Source organism: Strix uralensis, chromosome 5, assembly GCF_047716275.1.
Source record: "Strix uralensis isolate ZFMK-TIS-50842 chromosome 5, bStrUra1, whole genome shotgun sequence".
Lineage (NCBI taxonomy): Eukaryota > Metazoa > Chordata > Aves > Strigiformes > Strigidae > Strix > Strix uralensis.
Genome location: NC_133976.1, coordinates 68,581,976 through 68,603,524, shown reverse-complemented (window position 1 = coordinate 68,603,524; position 21,549 = coordinate 68,581,976). Strand labels below are relative to the sequence as shown.

Here is a 21,549-nt window from a genome sequence, read left to right as displayed (position 1 = left end):
TGTATTTCCCACATCTCTTTCTCTGCCCATTACTAGAGCTCCTATGTATTTCTTTTGTAGAATAGTCAGAAAGCAGAAAAAAATTCTTCCCGTTGTAACTCTTGTTCTCTGAGAGCTGTTCGGTGTTTGGAATTAGGATAAGCACCAAGCCCTTCATTTAACATTCTCATGTGGTATTTTGGCTCACCTTTACCTACTCATCTGTGACACTCAGAGGAAGCTGGAAGAATTAGGAAGAAGAGAAAGGGTCAGCTGACAGAACCTGATCAGGCTAATTACACATTCCCTTGCTGTGATTTCAAATAAAATGTAGCACAAATGCCAGATCTATCCTGCATTCTGGGGCTATCCAGCTTTAAAAGCCTGTCACTTAAGCTCAGACTATAGAAACACAAGAACTGGTCAAGATATCATTCATAAAATGCTTTATGCTTTGCTTCATAAAGATTGTCTGATAAAGAAAAATACACTAGTCAAAGCTCAACACAGATATTTACAATGAGGAAAATATTTAGACTTCTCTTCTCTTTCTGTCCCAAAGCCCTGAACAGAAAAGGGGTTCTTCCCTTAAACCTTTCCCCAACTGCCTGGAAAACACCTGTTTTCTTCTTTAAAGAGCAGCTTTGAAAAGAGTGTTGAAGTGATTCACAGAGACAGAATCAAGCACAAGTTGGTACACAGTGTAATTATGGAGAGCATATGTTTTAATGGTGATAGTCTATTAAGTTTTATAATCTGAAATCAGTGACATTTGCAATAATTATTATTAATAGCCCAGGTTCTTACCAGTCATATTTAAATGGGGCTTTATGGCTTGACTAACTAAAGTAATCAGCTACCAATGGTGTATTATATTAGCCTAAATCATAGAACAGTTGGGTTTTAACATGTGCGTTCAGTAGCTCTCTCTAACTACTTGTGCTGTAAATAAGGTAAAAATAACTCTCAACACTATTTACCCTAAGTTACTCAGAGGTCACTAATGGAAAGCCTCACTGAAACCCAGATACAGTTTTCCATAAAGTTTGGAAGGAAAGACTGTGGCTCTTTGTGACCCTCCATTGAACCTGAGTTTATGTGAGCCGATACATAGCACCTTGATGCCAATTAAGAGATTTTCAGTGATTCCAGCACCTTGGCTTCAAGTCTCTCACCACCTAAATCTTGCATAACACATTCTCTAGATGTTGTGCCACTTCTAATTTCTTTAGTGCTGAGATCTTTGCTGGGATGATTGCTGCTAGTCATCTGAGAGAAAAATAAACAAGATTCAAAGCAGCAAGAATAAAGCAGGTGAAGAGAGACTTATGAAAAATGAGTACAACGAAGGACTATTTGGAAGGCTCCTCTCAGAAACGAGTGGTGGGTGGAAGTGCCTGTCTGCGTCCTAGTCATACCTGCTGGGGACTTGAGAACTTCATATAGTTTTAAATTGTCTGAGCATCCTACAAAAGCTCTTTTGATGCAGCAAGGGATGATATGCTTTGAGTAGCCACTGGGAAGAGTTTTTCTCAATAGAAAGGTGATACTGTAAGAGCCTTTTTTTCTTTTTAAACTGTAATCATGCTTTTATCAAAGGCTTTTCTTAAAAACTGTTTTGTTTCTTAATACCCACACAGACAGCATTAGCTGGTCTCTTTTAGATAGTTTAAATGTTAAATTCAAAGTAAAAAGTTTTCTATTCTTTGGAGTTTGTTGTTGATGTTTGGGATTTTTTTAAGGACATAGCACATCCTGAACACTTTTCTTAAAGCTGTTTCTGGATTTGATGTAAGCAGAGAATATCCATTCACAGAGATAGGTCAGAACCTTTTGTAACAATAAGTGAAATAATTTTTAAGAGGTAAGAAACTAATTGACTCTTCAAAGCCACTTTTCTCAAAGGAGTTAATATCCACAGAATGCGTGAAAGAAGCTTATTTTTTTTCTTCACCATTACTAACCTGGCATCTCTTTCTTTTTAACTTGCCTGTGTGTTTTGCACTTAAGTGAATTAAAGATGAGCAATTCACAGAAGTAATGCATTTTCCATTGGACCATTACTGCTTGTTTTCTCAGCATGTTCTGCAGATCCATCTAAAGAATGGATCCTGTCATTGAAAAAGTCAATTGGTGTGCAAGGTGGTCAGAATTTACTGACAACAGATAGTTAGCACTATTGTAAATATAGAGTGTAAAGTGGGTACGCAAAATACAGTTTTGTTGGTCTAAATTTGAGTCTGTTAAATGGTGCTTTGTGTTATAGGTAGTAGGTGAATGTCAATATTTGCATTCATTCTAGATATTGCATGCTACAATGCCTGTTAGCTGTGTACCTGGCACATCTGTCAATTTTGTGTCTTGACCTCTGGGTCTGATACAAAAAATATGCTGTATACCATATCTAAGTGGAGTGGGACAAGACTCTGTTTGGAAGACAGATTTCAGAGCTGAAGTGAAGGCAGAGTTATCCTACCGCAATAGTTTTTGAATATCACATAATAATTGGTATTCTAGCTATTCTTAATTTCGTACTTGTTAAGACATACTCATTTAGACCATTTTCATCTGGTTGTCTTAGCTTTCATCAAGAGTACACTGAAATTCTTTATAAATATCCTTGCAACGGGGTATTGCAAGGAAGAGGAAGAAATTTGTAACTGTCATGACCAGACACGTCTCCATGACTATTCTTAAGGACTTGCCAGTGATTGTCAGTACTGTCCAACCAAGTGGTCCACAGAAAGTGTCCTTCTAGCTCACTGGCTTTTTTTTTTAAGACAGGCAGAAACTTCCCACTAGCTCAGACCTTAGAAACTATGCTATCTCCACTGCAGCTTGGAGAGGTGAGCAAACGAAGGATGTATGTAACAAAGCCATGTGGTTGGAATAGCTGGAAGTCATCTAGTCCAATCCTTGCCACAATCAAGGCTAACTTTAGAGTTAGATCAAGTTGCTCAGAGCATTTTACAGTCAAGTTTTGAACATCTCTGAGGACAGAGGTTCCACAACCTTTCTGGGAAAGTTGTTTCAATACTTAATGACTCTCATTTTATTTCCTTATATCCAGTTGGAATTTCCCTTACTGCCACCTGTATCTGCTGATCCATGTCCTTTTGCTGTGCACCTCTGAGAAGAGGCTGGTTCTGTCTTCTCTATAGCCCCCTAGTAAGTAGCTGATATAGGCAATTAAATCCCACTTTAACCTTCTCTTCTCCAGGCTAAATAAACCCATTTCCCTCAGCCACATCATGTGCTCTAGCCCCTTAACCATCTTCATAGCCCAGTGTTGAACTAACTCCAGCCTGTTTCTCTTGCACCGGAGGGACAGAAACTGCACAGTCTTCCAGAAGCAGCCACAGAAGTGCCAAGTAGACGTCAATCTGCTCTCCCCTTAATCTGCTGACTGTGTTCTTACTAACACAGTCCAGGATGCAGCTGGCCTTCATAGTGACAAGAGCACACTGCTGACTCATGTCCTAGTGGGCCACCAACTCCTTTTCTGCAGTTTCCCTCTCACATGCTCAGTCCCCAGCCCATACTGTTGTATAATGCTATTGTATTCTAGATGGAGGACTCCACATTTGTTTTGCTGAACTTCACGAGCCTCCTTGTTAGCCCAGTCTTCCAGGTTGTCTCTGTCTTTTACCAGGGGTCTCTCTGAATGCTGGCCTCGCAGTGGCTCAACCCTTGCCCCCCACTTGGCATCATTCACAAACTTGCTGAGGGTGGGTTCTCTCCTGTTGCAGGGGCTGTCAATGAAGATGCTATGTAGTGTCGTTCCCAGTATCAGCCCCTGACAAATAACTGTAGAAACCAGCCTGTTAGGCTTTGAACTACTGAGCACTGTCCTTTGAGCCTGACCATCCAGCCAATTCTCCATAGTCCTCCTGTCTAGTCCATCTTTCCAGTGTGCTTTTGACTGAGTCAAAAGCCTTGTGAAATTCAAGGTAAATTACATCCACTGCTCTGCCCACGTACACATAGATACCAATTTAATCATAGGAAGTAATCACACTGGTCAGAAACGATTTTTTCCTGGGTAAATATGTACTGTCTGTTCCTAGTCATGTTCTTCCCTTTATGTGTTTGGAAATGGCTTCTAGGGAGACTTGCTACATAATCTTCATAGGGACTGAGGTGAGGGTGGCCACTTCAGCCAGGTGTCCACCTCCCTGGTACAGTTCTTACTGAGGACAGCCAGGAGTTGGAGGAAGAAGGGTTGGGATCTTAGAAGAGAATCTTACAACTGCAGAGGCTTGACCACAGTGCAAGAAATATGACAGCACATGCAGTTAGCTAAGCGGGATTCAAGTGTGCAGTTTCCTCAACAGTGAAGAAAATAGTTGAGATATATGCTAGATATGAAGTCAACTTTAGATAGTCATTTCAAATTGAAAAAGAAATATTCTCCAGGTTTACAGTCCATCTGATTTCTTTGATCACCTCTTTTTATGTACCTAGGGTGAAAATGAAAAATCTTGGGTATCAAGAATTGCAGGTTCAATTCCTAACTTGGCTTTCCTTGCTTACAGAAGTATCTGTATAAAATGAAGATCATTTTGTGACAGTGAAATGGGGGAAAGCTGAAAATGTTAATATTGGATAGTTAGAAAAATTGCCACCAACAACTGATTATTTCAGTAGAACATTTTTTTTATTCATTGCTGAAAGTATTATTGATTTCTGCTGTATTTTTTTTTCCATTTGGAAAGTACAAAGCCCTTAAATAATTTGAGTTTTCCCTTGTTCCTCAGAATTGCGGCATATGACTGATAACTGCCTTTAGAACTCCTAATAGCTAAATTACAATTATTATGCAAAGACCTACAATAGACAGTTATATGGATTGTTAAATGACTTTGCCTTTTTTGCAAACCATAATCATTTTCCTTTATTAGCTGAAGGATTTCATAATTTAAGGAAGATGAGAACCTATAAGTCACACTTTCAAATAAGGAACATGGATATTGCAAACATTAAATTCTCCCATAAAAATGTTAAGGCATCATTAAACTAGGATCAGATTAATACAATTCAGTCAACTCTAGATAGATATCTCCTGTAATAGGCTGAAACAATACCTAGTGATATAGGATGTATAAGATTTTACTACAACCAATTTATAAACCTATAAAACATACAGGTATCACTCAAAGCCATCATTAATTTTGTATGCCTTGTATTAAATCAAGTGAGTTTGGTAAGGAAAAATATTCCCCTCCCTAACTGTATCTCCCTTTCTGTATCTCCCTTTCTATTGTTAGCTGCTATCATAGCATCTTACTTCTACCGTAAGTCAGATGAGAGATTCCTTCTGGTAGAGGTTGACCTGAGAATCTGTGCTTGATTTATCCATCTGTTTAGGTGTCTGAAAGATTTTTAAATGAATTTTCAGGGCATAATTTAGTTCTCACTTGTACCACTGTAAATCTGGAGTCATTCTGGGTTTGTTCCAGAATAACAGCAAGTAGAATTTGACCCCAAGTTTAGTCAAATTAAAAACAAAGGCTTGCATCTCTTCTACTCAGCTGGGCAAAGGAAGGGAGATAGATGGGGGAAACGAGGGTTTGGACTAAAAGCTCTGCGTGTGTTCCTCCCAAAGGTACAAGGTAGCTCTGTGGATCCAGAGAGATGGCAATTTCAGAAAAGCAGGACAGAACCAATGAGTCAAGTGCTTTATTTATCATTGTGCCTTCCCAATCCTTCGAGTGCATACCTGCTCTGAAGAGTACAGCTGAGACTGGACTGGACTGCTTCTAATTCCTAACCTGCTCATTCAAATTATCTTAAATCAGTTTTCATGTGATTCTCAACAGGGCCCATGTGGAATATTTCTGTGTTACTTGGATGGTAATTTTGGCCCAAAGCATTGCCTAGTAAGCAAACAGTGACCAATCCTTTCATCTGGGGTAACAGGAAGAAAAAATGTTGGTTAATAGGAGGGGAGAGTGTTGCTGGCTACAGTGTCCTCTTATGAACAATCTTCAGAACTTCTCTTAGACCAGCATCAATCTCTCTCTCTCCCGTTTTGGATGGAAGCATATGTACTCTGTGGCCGAAGTGGAAATGCAGGAGTTCTGATACATGTTCTATTTGTCCTGTGACTTGTGCTTGACAAGTGCTAATATACACATTTAAAGTGTGGAATGTATTGCCCTACTTTGACCTCCGTTCGGGTATACCTGTATTTGAATACGTTAGCACAGATTTTGAAAAACAGAGCAGATTTCACATGTGCATTTGGGTGTGCATATGGAAAGAGAAGAGAGAAGGAAATGTTTCTCCCACACCCCCTGCTTCCCCAGAGATGTATCAGTGCGTTATGTTAAAAATAGATCAGGGCATGATAATAAGCCGCACTGTATCTGTTCTATGTGTTAGTAATCAGAGTGTACATACCTTCTACTGCTAAATTTATCCCAATAAATCCAGAGGTTGAAGCTGGACTGAGAAGGAAACAACAGAAAGGAGAAAGAGTAACTTGCTAAGCTGAGCACAGCTGGTGTGGCTCCTAGGAGGCTTGTAGCAGCAGTACAGACAAAATCTCTTCAGAGGCACTGTTTAATGCCTAGATGGGAAAAAAAATAATTTAACTAGTTCTGTGAAGCCACACTAGACCATTCAGGACAGACAAACTTGTATAAACTGGCCTTTTATTTAACATAGGCTAAACTGCATGCACCCTGTACGTTTAAAGAGAGAAGCACCTACATGCACAGTAGTATATGTTTATAAATCTGTATTAATGATCAAAAATGCAAGCAAACAGAAGGAGATTTCAAACATTGTAAAAGATGAGTATAGATTAGTTCCTCTGTAAAGCCTTACCATTTGCATCTAAGATAAGCTATGTGATTTATCTCAGTATTTGCAGTATTCCCTGAGGTCTGTATAGGACAGATCCCAGACTACCTCAGTCATTTATTGAATCATCTAATGCAATTGAATTCTGAGTGACAGCCAAAATTATATGTAGTTAGTAAAAAATGTTGTTGTATTTAATCATATAATTGTGCATCCATTTAGATCAGCCCAGCAGTCATAAGAACCCTTATACACAAGTAGCTTTACCTATGTGATTCGTCGTTAGTAAGTAGGAAAGCTCACTCAGAGGGCATTCTCATGCAGAGAATTTGAAGAATGAGGCCTAGCTGTATGCCAGCAAGACACATTTCTAATAAACCGTTATTGTAGATGCGAACTGTGTTTAAATTAGGTTTTTTGCATGCAGCCATCTTGTTGCAAAGTAAAAGATGCTGCCCTGGTGATATCTCACATGGAAGAAATTATGAAGCAATTTCTGTTATATTTTATCAATTTAACTGTATAAGGGGAAAAAAGAAGTGTAAAATAATATCTCAGCCTAGATACCGATTGAACCTTTCCTGAACTGCCCTGTCAGTACATTCTTCCACTAACAACTTCTGAACCTGTTAGTAAATATCAGCCAAATTTGAAAGAAGAAGTAAAGTTTCAAAATGCATTGTTTTCACCTGAGATTAATGAAAAAAAGTCTCATAATATGACAGATCCAGATTAGTGCTCTCAGTGAGGGGACGGCATTTACAATTCAGTTGCTGCATATACTCTATAGCAGCAGCCATCTGGTCCCTCGGCAACATGCATACTTCTGGGCTTCTCATACCATTGTTTGGATACTGTAGTGCTGTGATAGCTGGCGATGTGATGAGAAACTGGTGTGACTGTGGCCTCACAACAGTGGACAAAAGAAAGCTCACTGAACAACTTTGTTTAGTTAAACTTCCTGTTTAATGAAGTATTTTAAGATTAGAGCCATTTGATGCAAATTCCTTCAGTTACAAAGACAAGGACATTCAATGGCAAATCAAGTCATAAGTGATGCAGAGATTTTATGCTGTCCATTTGCAAGTAATGAGCTTGGTTCATTCCATATGTCTGGTAATTTCTACCAGAATAGGTGACAAAGTGAGCTAATACCTTTGCTCACACACAAATTGTTGAAACATATTTTACAAGTCAGAAAACAACTGATTAGTTGAATCACTACCTTGGGAGTCAGGAGACCTGATTTAACATTCTACTCCACCTTAGGCTTTTGGAGTTACCATAGGCAAGCATTTAAAACATGGCTTTGCTGCAGACTGCAGTGAAGCATCAAGGTCTGCTAGTTAGTTTTTAATGAGCTAGCTTGGAAGCGATCTGTGGCAGTATTCAGTTAACTTATCCTCAGCTTCATTTCCAGTTCATCCATTAATTTAACATGTGGCAGTTGGATTTCAGGGTGTTTCATGAAGTTCAGCAGAGATCAAATATAATCTAGCACCCTGATCAATCATATGAAATAAATTTAGCATTAAATGACCTAATGGTCATCTCAAGTTAGATGTTAATTATCTAACCATAGGGACTCAATTGACTTTGTAAAGTAGGACAGATGGGCTCTGTAGTGCTGAAGATGAAGGTCAAAATAGCTAGCAAGGAGCCCCAAGAGGCCATATTTGGAACACAATTCATCTCACCTAACTTTAGAGATCCCCAACCCTAATTACCTTTATAGTTGGTGGAGAGTTTAATGCCTTTTGGAGAGTGATTCATCTAAGTTATTTGAGGCATCACCTTGATGTGGTAGATTGTTTGGTAGAAAGGCATCTAGCTGAGATGGGAACCTAGAAGCAGACCTCTATATTGGGCAAGGTGAATCCAACCTTGGAGTCTTTCCAGTAAGTGACCTTCCGTATTTATAGATTGAATTAGAGTATCTGTACTACAGCTTATAGATAAGAGAAGAAACGCTCTTTCCTAACTCTGCCTTAGCTCCCTGCCATGTTCCTCTGTCATGTTCTGGACATAATACCTTCGGGAAGCCGTAGAAAGACAACGTGGAGGTCCGACCTCTTATCAGACCAATAGGTGTAGGTGGGAAAATGATAAAAGCTTTCAAGCCCTTCTTGAGGATATTAATATGCATGGATGTTATGTTAACAGGACATCTTACACGAAATAGATGAACTTTATTTCAGTGAAACAGCTGAGCTCAGAAGTGTCAGTTGTGAGAAAAACCTTGTTGACCTTTGCAGTTTTATTAGTAAGGATACTGTCAAATGAAGCCTATGAAATGTCATATTGTTAAGCTCAGCATAATCGATATCAGAATTTTACAGTATTGGAAGGCAGGAGGGTTTTTACCTGTACTTTGTGAACAGCATTCTTGGGTTGATTAGCATTGATGTTTCGACCTGAGGAGAAGCTAAAACGCTTCATTGCTCACCGAGGAGGATGAAGTGTGAGCAAAAAGCCACGAGAGGGGGCTGTTGGAAGCAGTAAAGCTGTCGGGTTTCTACTCATTAAGCAGCGTGTTGCTTTTAAAAGGTACTCAGCGAAAGAATGTTAAACTTTCAAAGGCTCACAGTGTCTTTAAAATAAAGTTTCTTCTGGGAGGGAACTCGCCTGAAAAGTTAGAAATCGCTTTTGAAAAATAATAATAATAATAAAAAAAACTACACAAAGAAAAACCCGAGGGAAGCATATTTAAGAAGTTGTGTCTATTAAAAATGAAATCTTCACTAGATACCACAATGCCTATAATTTTAAGGTCAGGTGCCAAGTGTTTTAATTTTTGCTTCCTTTATATTTATTTCAAGTAGTAAAACACATCATGTAATATAGGTACAATGCCATTTTGCTGCTGAATATGAACATAGGAGTGTATAAGGGGACAGACCTGCTTAGATCATTTGGCTCAAGTCCCCTAGTAACAGCTCCATTCTCCACTTGTCTTGGTTGTGTTACCTATTTCTCTGTACTGTTAGAGGCCTCCACTGGAAAAACTCTGGATGTTTTACAGAGTTCAGCAGGAATTAAATGCATATCTGAACTCCTAGCCAGTCTTAAAAAATGAGTGTAACAGCAAATGGCTCAAGTCATGTCAAATATATAGGGCTAAATGTGGATATTAATTATATAACCAGAGAGACTCAATTTACTTTGTAAAGCAATTAAAAGAAGACAAAAACTTACAGTCTGTTTCTGGAAAAGAGTAATGTCTTTTTAAAAATAACTTCCTACCCAGAATAGCCTGCCTGTCTCTCATAATACCAATTGCGGCAAAAAAAACCCAAAAAAACAAAAAACAAACACACTTAGGCATTTACAGCACTGTTTCTTTATGGAAAAATCAAACCCAAGTTTTAAAACAATAGAAGTTGACAGTTAGGTGCCCAGATCCACATTTAGACACGTAAACAGTCTTTGCTTTTCAAACTGGCTGAACAGGACATCAAAATTTAGCTTCCCCTTGTATTTATTCCCTGTGGGTAGGTTAAGGCTATGAAGAGGCCTGTGTTCCTGTGGACAGGTTTAATGAGGTACAGGGTTCATTTTTTTAACATAGAGTACAGCTTAATATTGTTCTGCATCATTCTAGTAGTCTGGTAGTCTGTCTTTTTTTTTTTTTTTTTTTAATGTATTTCTTGCTTCAGAGTGGATAGGCAAGGATTCTTTTCAAGCATATTAATCAGAGCTGGAGTTTGTTCCTCTATCCATAAGCAAAGTAGATCTGTATGAAAACTTCATTAACATAAAGCACCTGCTCCAGCAGGCATCCTGATAGAAAATTAGCATATTCTTGGATACTTCCTGCACTTGAGTTTTGCTTTCAGGATATTCATAATACCCTCTTCTTTACGGTGTACCCTCTGAAAATACCATTGAGCGATCTGGATCCAACTGCCAGTGAAAGCATCGTACCTGTTCAGGACGATAGCCACAGCATCTGTCCCTCTCTGCCTCCTAGATGGACAGAATGCCAGGATCAGACATCTTCAAATACCTGCTGGTGCACCATCTTCAAAGCAGTGTAGTCAGAGAGACAGAAAGGAAAGCAACAAGACCATCCCAGCATGACTCACAAAGTCTTGGCACTTCAATATTCACCCTTCCATCACTTCAGAAATCAGCTTCTAGCAATGGGCTAAAAAAACTGGCAGCTACTTTTGTCTTCAGAGTATAGCACAGCATCAAAACTTCTGATCCACCTTTTTTATTGCTATCCTGATTTAACTATATTAGAAAGAAACAGCACGTTTAGTTGGTCTACTCAATACCACACTTAATTATTCCTTCTTCTGGGAGTATCATGCTTTAAGTTTTTCTGTGACGTTTTCCCCTCTGCCCTGTTGTGAATGTGTCTGTGGTGGGATTCACAAAAAGAAAGTTTAATGCATACAGACAGCAGGAAAAGGAGCCGAGGTTGTGTTTGTCTTGATTGTTTATTTCAAAACTATAGTGAGAAAGAGCTTCAAAAACCACCTGAAAGCTCTCTGAGAGACAGCACTTGGGAGCCAGGGGCTATTACCTTTATACTTCAGTAGAATTTCTTTGCTTTTATGTCACTGTTTCTAAAGTAAAAACAAGTTGAAGACAGGGAGAAAGAACATAAATTCTTCTGAGTGCCTTTCTCAGGCAAAATTTTACTGAAACTAGAAAGTTCATATAAACAAGGACTTCCAGACATGACAGCAAGAAACTTAACTCTTGTATGGCAATTTCAAAATCTTTTGGTGAGAAAGGATGGGGTTGTATGCTGAAACAATCTGTTGCCACTCTCTTCAATGAGTTCGATATGCTCTAGGTGATGTCACTGTCAAGGGTGAGCATCAAACATCAGTTACGTCATTTACTGTGTTATGCAAGCAGGGTTCTTGCTTCCATTTTCAAATGTGGCTGAGCCAGTAACATATTTACATTCATAAAACTCCAAGAACACTTTGCAATATTTATATATATATATATATCAGTCTTTTAAGTATCTTATTTTTCTTTAAAAGGCCTTCACTTTAAAAAAAAAAAAATACTAATAAAATACTTAGGGAGAATATGTATCTGCTTTATTGCTTTAAAATTTAATTCCTTCCCAAATTCTGCACTCCTGTTCATCTGCACTTAGCATCAATAAAAGACAAGTGAAATCCTGATCCTAAGAACATCAAATTATGTTGATACTGCATGCTTTAATATGTTTAAGTCTAAATGCATCCTGCAGCTCTTCCAGCTGGCTTTCAGGTGAGTGCAACCTAGCACATGGGCCAGAAGACAGCCACTCCATGTTCCAACACTTAGCCGATCAGGACAAAAGGGTAAGGAAAACTGTGGGGTGTACTGCAGATTCCACCTATCTGGAAGACCATATTCCTATTAATATGAGCAAATCAAAACTAATTAGCTTCTCTGTGGCTGTCTTGACAAATTTTTAAAGGATGAAGAATTTTTAGGAAAATCTGTTCGCCGGATAAAGGTACATGAGGGCTTCTTCACTGGCTACAGGAAACACAGCCTAGAGGCTCTCTTTTGTGCAAATGTCTGATACCCAGATTTACTTTTTCTAATTTGAATTTCAGATCTGCATGGCGCTTCACTTTTACAGTAGTCAAAACAAAAAGTCTGTAGCTGTATACCACAGTACAGGAAAAAAAAAACATTAATATGTCCATCTTATATCCAGTTTATTTAATACCATAGCAGTAAATACAGATAAGAGTTCTCAAATCTGGCAATGCTAGAGCTGGTGAGATACAGCTACCTGACAGATCAACAGTCTATTAGTAGTTGCGGAATTCTGTGTGCTGGAAAGCTGAAGGGTGTCTATGAGTAGTCTTCAAGTTCAGCCTCATAAATATTGGCAATACAGTTAAATACACTACTACTGATATGGCAGAGCAGCATCTGCATAGAAATAAAGCAACACTGTGCCTGTAGATACTGAGAACTACATTCCAACATTTGTAGTCTCAAAACAAGTGAAATAAACAGTATCTTTTCCTTAAAAAAAAGAAAGTGATCTTTGGTCAACACTTATTAAACAGTAAGGCTAAGATTATATAGCTTTTTTATGTTATCTTATGGGTGTGGAGATTTGAAAATCAGTATTCTGCTGTGGCTGCTAAAGTAATCTTACGAGTTTCAATGGAGGTAAAATTTCAGAGCAGAGGTAGGCTTCAACTCAGCAACTTACAAAGACTGAATCCCAGCTGTCCTCTGGAATGGGTAGGAGGCAGTAATTCATCTTCAGGTCACTTCTCTTCCCTTTCATAATTTCTATGAGCACAGCACTTTCAAACACACTGGGCTAAGCCCTTATTTAGTTGTCTACAGTATGAGCTCTGAATGTCAATTGACAACATATTTAGAGCTGTCTGATGTTTATTATCCACATTTGAAAAGTGTAGCTAACATATTCCTTAGTGCTCTCTCAAGTTGCATTTCAATACCATAGCGATGACTAGTTGTAACGACATTGGTCCTTCGGAAAAACACTCCATGCAAGATAGGAGCACAGGTCTTACCAGCAGGCTGACTTTTAAATCCAGGCAGACACCCTAAAGAACTTGTGCTCTTTATCAGTTCACATGCTTTTTGAGCTTCCACTCCCATCTAAAATTGAACAGGCACATCCACCTTACAGGTAAGGAAACTTTGTTATAGCTCACGAAAACTGCTCTGTGAAAGGGATCAGCCCAAGATGTTACCATGGCCTTACATTGGCCCTAAACATAAAATTATTTCACTAAACAATGATGTTGCCAAAACAGTCCAATGCTCACTGGCCAACATTTCACTAACATTTCAGTTCCCACCTTCCTCAACCCTCTCTACTTTCTTTCATCACTCAAAATAAAACAGGAGACAATACTGCTCTGTTTATCTGCTTCCCTATTTCTGGTGCCTCTGCAAGCCAGCTCTGCAGGTGAATACCTTTTGCAGATTTGGTGTCTAAGCATTTAATTCATATGAATTTCAGTGTTAGGCACCTTTAGGCTCATGAGGATCTGAGCCATCCTTCCTTGAGTTAAACACAAATACATTATCACATGAAGCAGCAGCAGTATTTTGCTTTTCTTTAGTGCAAGCGTTCTTACACAAAAAACCAACTACTTCTCAGAATTCTGAAGTAAGATTTTGATCAGCAAGGGTGAGTTTATTAGAAATAACTTATGCTTCAGTCGCACTTAGAAGCTCTCTCCAAGACCATGCTGGTGTTGAATAAAGGTAGACTGAAAGTCTCCTCTGAAGAACTTATAAAGGGTGAGAGGAGCAGTTTTGAGTTTAAGTGACATAGGCCTAACAGTAAATCTTTAGTAGAACTGGAAACAGAAGGTCAGGTCTTCTAGGTCTAGACCCTGTCCACTTGACCATACTATCTCCTGCCTTTGGTTTCTACTGTCTTACTCCTCCAGACATTGATCTTTGGAGGAAATTGACTGAGTCCCAAGAGCTGCCTGTGCTCTGTTATTTCAGCTTGTTCCTACTTGAAGACTAACCATCTTTTACACAGACTTCCTTCTCTTTCCAAACACATTGTTGATTAACTTGGCCATTGACTTTGATCCACTTGGTCGTCTCTTTTCCTTCGCTTTGAAATTTGAGGTGATATTCCTCAGGACTTTCATGAACATTGCCACAACTTCCTGATAATGTTCTGCTGCCGACAGTTCACAGAATTGACACTTGTTATCTATTGCCAGCTTCTGTCCTTCATCCCAGCCAACTTCCCTCATGTGGCATAAATCTTGTTTATTACCAACCAAAAATACTGATGTCTCGACCATTCTGAAATGAAAAGGGTTCCAATTAGAGAAAAGATATGTTACAATAGTGTGCTGTATGCTGTGCTATATAGAGTGTGTATGAAAAGTATTTATGTTCAGGATAATAGGCATTGCAAAAAACCCAAAAGACCAAACCAACCCCCTAACCTTGCCAAGTAGAGTTATAGTTTTCTACTTGCTGTAGTCAAACATCAAAGGATTTTCCAGACAAGCTATTCTCTATCAGTGAGTTTTCATTTTGGTTCCTCTACTCGGTGAATTCATGTATTTTTCATCCACTGCAGTTTTCATACTCTATACTGCCGAGTATATTGTTAGTTCCTGGACTTCGTGAAGAAGCAAGCTGATCACTATCTCCATTTGTAGATAACAGACTAGAGTCAAAGAGATCTGTCAGTGGCATAATTCAGAAGAAAACACAGGAATCCTAATTCCAAGCTTTTGCTAAAATTAGTCTTTCCAGAGAAACCTTAATTAAGAAAGTTCAGCAGTAAAACAGAGAGAAAAGTGTTGGTTTTTTATTACTCCACTTCTGATACAAAGAAAGGATTTCACTCTCATTTATTTAGAAAGCACCTCAGCTGATGCAAGAATACATGCCATCACATGTACCCAGACTTGCAATTTTGGTGATTCTTTTTGAAAGTAAGTAGATGTTTCTTACCCATGTGCACAATGTGCACAAATAACGTTGGGGTCACCACTAATGACAGTTTAGGAGACATTCATGGTATTATATTAATTTATTGTGGGAAGTGCTTTCTTCAACCTCCACATTGGTGCATCTTCATTGGTAATACAGCGGGGGAGTAAAAGCATAGACTGCCTATGCCAGACTTTTACCCATGTAAATCACAGCAGACGAATTTATGGCATTTATTTAAATAGTAGCGCTGTAAGAAATAAGGCCAAAAATCCTGATGTACTTGGCTTTGGATACAGTAAAATAGATTGCAATTTGCAACACAGTTTACCTTCAGGTACCTTATTGTACCACTTGGATCCTGCTGGATTTTAATTGATACTAGGATGCCTACAGCTCACAGAAATGTTCTCAGCTTTTTTGTATGTTTGCTGAGAGAAAAAAAATAATGCCACTTACTTTTTATAAGCTCCTATATGAGACTCTCGGATCCTGTACAGCAATGCTTTTGCAAATGCAAATGATGCTCTGTCACTGATGTCGTAAACAATGATAAATCCATCAGCCCAGTGAAGCTCGTCTGTGAGGGAGAGTTTCCCCCGCTGTGGCTGAAAGAAGTTCAAATTCACATGCAAAAAGAATGTTACTGTTGTCACTTCAGAGCATTTTCTTTGTCACTGTGAATGTGAGAATGTTTTATCTTTTATTGCAAAAGATATTAATAGGTCTAGGTGCTGGCATTGAATTACGGTGAGTCATGCTCCAAGAGCCTAATAAATAACCATCACTACAGATGGCACTTTGGATCACTGACAAATTCATTATGAAACATTTACACTTTGTTTAAGCAGTAAAATTGCGTAACCTGTACAGCCATTGCTTATGTTGAATATTCTGCAGTCACTTGAGAATGAAACATACAGGTGCCATCAATATTTGTATGGTTTCTGGTTATAGCTGATTTACATGTTCCTAATATTCTGACTACAGTAAGCTTAACCATTTTCTTTTTTTTTTTCATTTGTTTTGTTTTTTCTTTGCATTGTTCAAGTCTGAAACAGTATTTACCCACAGGATAAATTTCTGGAGAGCTAGGAAAAGATCTCCTTTCAATCTGTAGTTGACTTTAATAAAACAAGTGATAAAAGTCACTCAAGTGATAATGGGGTTATACCAATCCTTGAATCCCTTCACCCCAAGAAACTGTCACACTTCTTATTTTCTAGAAATAACAACTGTCCCATTAAGCTAAGGAATGTAATTTCAAAACTATTTTAAATTAGCTTATCCCTGCAGATGATTTGGCAGCAGCTAGTAAGACCATGTAACCCAAGATAGATAAAATACTGGAAGCTGACCAGGAAAAAATAAAAATAAAAAATTGACTTTTGCTCTGGGAAAACACACCTTGAAAGTAATTTGAGGACTGTTTAAGTTTTTCCCTCACTGGTTTAGTATTTTGCTACTTGCAGCGTATAACCTTCACTGACATCCCATCCTGGGTGCCTTGATTAGCTCAGCATCAGGGCAGCGCTGTAGCATCATAAAGAGCTGGACTGGGAAAGCTGTAACTCACCATGAGGGATGGTAACTGAATGCTGGCAGTGAAAGGGGATGCATGAGAATGAAAAGATGTAACAAGTTTCCAGAAGTGTCTGAAGACTTCAGTATCTTTAATACAACAGTTTTTTAATGCTGTGGTGACCATGGAGCAGGTTTAGGGCCAGGAAAGGTGACTTGTGTGTGTCACAGCTGTTTCCTGGATGGATGAAGGAACAGTGAGCTTTGCAGAACAGGGATCCAGCTACTAGAGGGAAGCCTCAGAGAGCAGGAAGATTTCAGGAAGCAGAAACAAAAATGACTACTCTTCCTTCCCCAGTCTGGCCTCCTCTTGGGACCTGCTTTTCTTCCCCAGTGTCCATGGGATACAGGACCTCCATACCCCATCCACTTCTTTCTAGAATCACCAGTCCCATCAGACAAAAAGCAATACCACTACCACTCACTACGTACTCCTCTGCAGGCACTAAGAAGTCAGGAAGAAAGCAGCAAACAGCTGGAAGTTAGGCCTTGTTCCTAAGGAAGAACTGGTACAAGACAGCTCAGTAGCGGTAGCAGGAGGAGTTGCCCTTAACACAGCTGATCTCTGGTCTCCTTAAAAGCAAAATGGTGCACAAACTGTAGCAACCAAAGTCTCTACTTATAATCTAATCTGCTTTTCCGTAACTAGCTGCCACTCCCAGTGTTTCAAGTATCTTAATAAAGAGTCGTTCACATACCACAGGATTTTAATATGACAGTAAGTGGAAGCTATATACAGGCCTAGGAGAGGGGTCTGAGATAGGTGGAAGGAAGTCCACAGAACAGTAGCTTCTAACAGATTGTATGGCAAGGGAGAATTCCACAGTGTTACATGGCACAGTGGCTATTCCAGGATTCCCATTGCCCTGGGACAAGCAATGCTGTTGCTCGTCTCTAGGAAGGTAAATTTCTTTGGTGGTTCATTTTATGTGCTCACTGGGTTAAGTTTTTACATCCTTGAATTTAAGTCTGGGTCAGACTTTCACTGCTTTGGCTTTAGCATTAGCATTCATTATCTTTGTTAGTAAGAGGCAAGATCGCTGCCCAGAAGGGAACATTGCAACCGAGGTCTGCATGTGTTACACAGTACCGAAGGTTCTCTATTCCTGTAAAAGCAGGAAAGAAATTAATACTAAAAACTTTATTTCAGAGTGGTTTATTGTGATCAAAGTTCAGCTGTCAACACGTACAAGCCTGTATTATGGCTTTCCTTGGATCTGTTCTGTGAATGTGAGTCTTACTTCCAGGCCTGTCTACTTTGACCATTTCTGCAGGCATTCAATAAACTGCTTGCTTTATAAACTAAATTTCATGCATTTAGGGTATTTGAGAAAAACTGCATATAATCCTACAACTTATCTCTGTATTTACCTATATAAGACAGAAGTGGGAAAAGTTATTTCTGTTGGTAACATTCCAAAATGCAAAAGCATTTAGAGAAAACTTAAGCAATGAAGGGCTCCTTCCATGAAATGGGAAAGTACTCAGCAGTTCTGAGCCACAACAAGTATGAAATTTCAGTCTTTTCAAAAAACCAACAAGCACAAATTCCAGGAACAAGACAAAAAGTTTGTAACCCCCCAACTCTTTCTACCATTACACAGGCAGAATGAAGAACAGCCTTTCTTTGCCCCCTAAAATTCTTACCTGTGAACAAGGGTCATAAATTTCCAAGTGTATCTGCCTCCCATCCAGGCATAAATGTTTAGTGTAGATGCATTCTAAAAGATACATGTTATCCAAAGAAAACCAGCATTAGTGATTGGGGATGGTGGTGAAAAGAAAAGGTGGCAAAGAGGAGATTGGTTAATACTGAGGGTTCCTTGAGTACTGTTTGTTTTTTTCAAGGGGTTTGGGTTTTTTTGTTCATGTTGTCATTTTTTTAGACAGGTAGGGGGTGTTGGTGGTTTTTTGTTTTGTTGGAGTTTTCAGGGGGTTTTTTCTTTCGTGGTTTATTTTGGCATTTTTTTCTTTGTGGAGTTTTTACATTTGTTTGGGTTGTTTTGGTGGTGGGTTTTTTGAGGGGATTTTTGTGGGGTTTTTTGGTTTTTGCTTTTTGGTGGGTTGTTTTTGTTTGGTTGTTTTTTGGTGTTTTTTTTTTTTTATTTTAAACACTGGAAACAAGCCTATTTCATTGTGCAACACCTGAACTACCCAATCCTTTAGGCTGACCAACACCATTTCACTGTGGCGTTCCCATGGAAGTGTTGGTGCAATGAATAATTGTAGACCCCAGTTTTCCTCTTCCAAAATGGAGACAAAGGGGATGCACAATGCTCAGAATCAGCTAAATGCTGCTCACTACTCAGCTTGATACCAAGGCTCAGGATTATGAAAGTAGTAAACCAGCCTATATGTGAGTTCTGATTCTGCACAAAAGCTATTTGATAATAATGCTTATGTACTATGAAATCTGGTGTTTTAAGAGTTCTCATACTAAGTAGCATTAGACTAATAGTATTTATAGGATCATATCCTTAAACTAGATCCTAAAGTATTTCTGTAACATCAGTTCTCAGATTTAGGACTCTCTACCAGCACTAGCAACCCTGGGAACTCTACTGCAGACAGACCATCACTATTATTTTAAGCAGCAGGTTGTTCTAAGCAAGTATAACCAACTTGTGTTCGTGGCACTAGTAGTCAACAGGCTGTCTTACAGTATAATTTCTCAGAGTTACTGAACTACAGAGACAAGAACTGGTGTTGGCACTACTGAAAATACACTTCAAACTGTGTAATGAGGTGATAGATAAGGTCTGTGATCTCTGGAACCCAGCATCTTCAGTTCAGCACCATGTTAATCTTAAGCATTCTCCATGCACATCTTAAAAGTTCATATGATGAACCAGTCCCAAGCTACCTCAGAGTATTAAATCTGCAGCCCCTTCGTGGTTTACATGATTAAACAAATTTTTAATTAATATTTTGACTCCACTAATAGTGGGATGATCTTTATTTTATTACACATATTCCCCCTTTCCTTCCCCTTCCTCCTCTCTAGAATAGAGCTAAACTTATCTTCCAACAAACATTCGTTAACAAATGAAAGTGTTCTGAGGGTTTCATATGCCTTTTCTGAAACTTGCAGTACTGGAGGCTCAGAACAAGGAAATCTGTTTTAAATTGTAGGCAGCTTAGAACACACATGGAACACAGAGAGCACTACATAACTTACATGTGATAGTTTAGACCTAGATAAGCCATCTGGGACACAAACTGTCTTTTCAGTCTGTGTTTGTATAGTAACAAGTATTGGTAGAGGATTTATGTACAACTGTAACTATTTTCAGAATAAGTTCATTTGGATATATTCAATGCAATTCAGCTTAGTACTTCTATTTTCTTTTTTACGGAAATTGTGGGAAGGTACTGATTCTTGTAAAAAAGTGTTTTTGTAAAGAGTCCTTCACTTTAGCAGGGAAAGCGAGGTAGATAGCAATCTCTGTTCCTTGTTAAGTTTTGGGACTTCTCATGTCCCACCAGCTGGAGCAGCACACTTCCAAAGGGGTTAGTGTACCATTTAAACAGTGCTTCTACCCAGGATGTGAAAGTTCAAGTTCTGCTTTGCCATCTTCCCAGATCTTAGAAGTGTCTTATGGATCAGCATATTTGTTCTGGCATAAATGAGAAATTCTATCCTCAGTAGAGAGAGGCTTTCCACAAAGCTATCAAATCAGTGCATTCCTGCAAAAGCAGGGGGCTTTGCATTATGCTTTGATCAACCAGTAGCTGCTGATAAACAATCTGTTTCACCTCTCCTCTAGAGCTGAGAACGAGATACTCAGTAGTTGGGTGTTTTGGTTTGGTGTTTGGGTTTCTTTTTCAGTCTATTTCTTTATCTCCTCTCTGATTGAGCTTACTATAATCTACCCACGCTTCGCACATGCAGCCCGGTTATCTTTCCTTCCTAAGTCTCTTCACAGTTGCTTTGCGACGAGCACTTCGCCAGCCACCGTGCCCGGGTGCGCTACGGCAGTTTGAAGCGATCTCTCCACAGATAGCTGGCTTGCCCTTTCCCGTCTTCAGAGCTTGTATTTCACCAGGAACCCCCGCCGATAAGCAAGAGAAAACTTAAATCTTTCTGAAAAGTTCTGTGAAACTGCGCTCCTACCCAACTTCTTGTTCAAATAAGTGTATGAAGCGCCGCATCTTGCGTTCCCCGGGGCACTCGCAGCGCCCAGCCCCGAGGAGGCCCCACACGGCGACACCCCCCCACTCCCCTCCCCGCGGCGGCTCCCCCCGCCCTTCCCCGGAGCCCGGCGGGGGCCGCGGCGCTCACCGGCGTTAGACGCGTACTCTCCGATGAACCGCCTGGTCAGAAACCGCACCGCCAGCGCTGCGGGAGGGAAGCAAACGCCAGGTTTAGCGGGGTCCCGCCGCCCGCCCCGGGCCACGCCTCCCCTTCGGCCAAACCTGAGGTAAAGTCAGGCCGGGAGTTACCGGGGCCGGTCCCCTCCCGCCTTACCCGACTTGCCGGCTCCGCAACCGCCCAGCACGGCCACCTTCACCTCGGTCATACCGCCGCCAGGCCACGCCCCCCCGCCTCCATGTCTTTATAGCCGCCGGGGCCGGGCGCGGCCCCTCCAGCGACACCGCCCAGCAGCCCGCCTCCTCCCTGCTCCGCCCCACCGGCGAGGCCGGTAGGTACAGCTGCCCCCGGGGGGAGGGTCGGTAGTTTTCATCTTCTTTGACAGGCGCTCCCCTCCTCCTCGTCGTCCCCTCTGTCCCCACGCCTCGCCCCCACAGCGCAAACTT

At 39.9% G+C, this 21,549-nt stretch overlaps 1 protein-coding gene across 1 annotated transcript; it reads right to left on the bottom strand.

Moving 5' to 3' along the window:
• Window positions 1-12,447: 12,447 nt before the first annotated feature.
• RERGL (RERG like) lies at window positions 12,448-21,316 on the bottom strand. Its single transcript, XM_074871512.1, has 5 exons — window positions 21,260-21,316; window positions 21,074-21,130; window positions 18,439-18,512; window positions 15,670-15,818; window positions 12,448-14,568 (listed from the first exon to the last, which is right to left on the bottom strand). The coding sequence occupies exons 1-5, from the start codon at window positions 21,309-21,311 to the stop codon at window positions 14,286-14,288; spliced, it is 615 nt and encodes a 204-aa protein (XP_074727613.1). The 5' UTR covers window positions 21,312-21,316; the 3' UTR covers window positions 12,448-14,285.
• Between the last annotated feature and the right edge of the window lie 233 nt (window positions 21,317-21,549).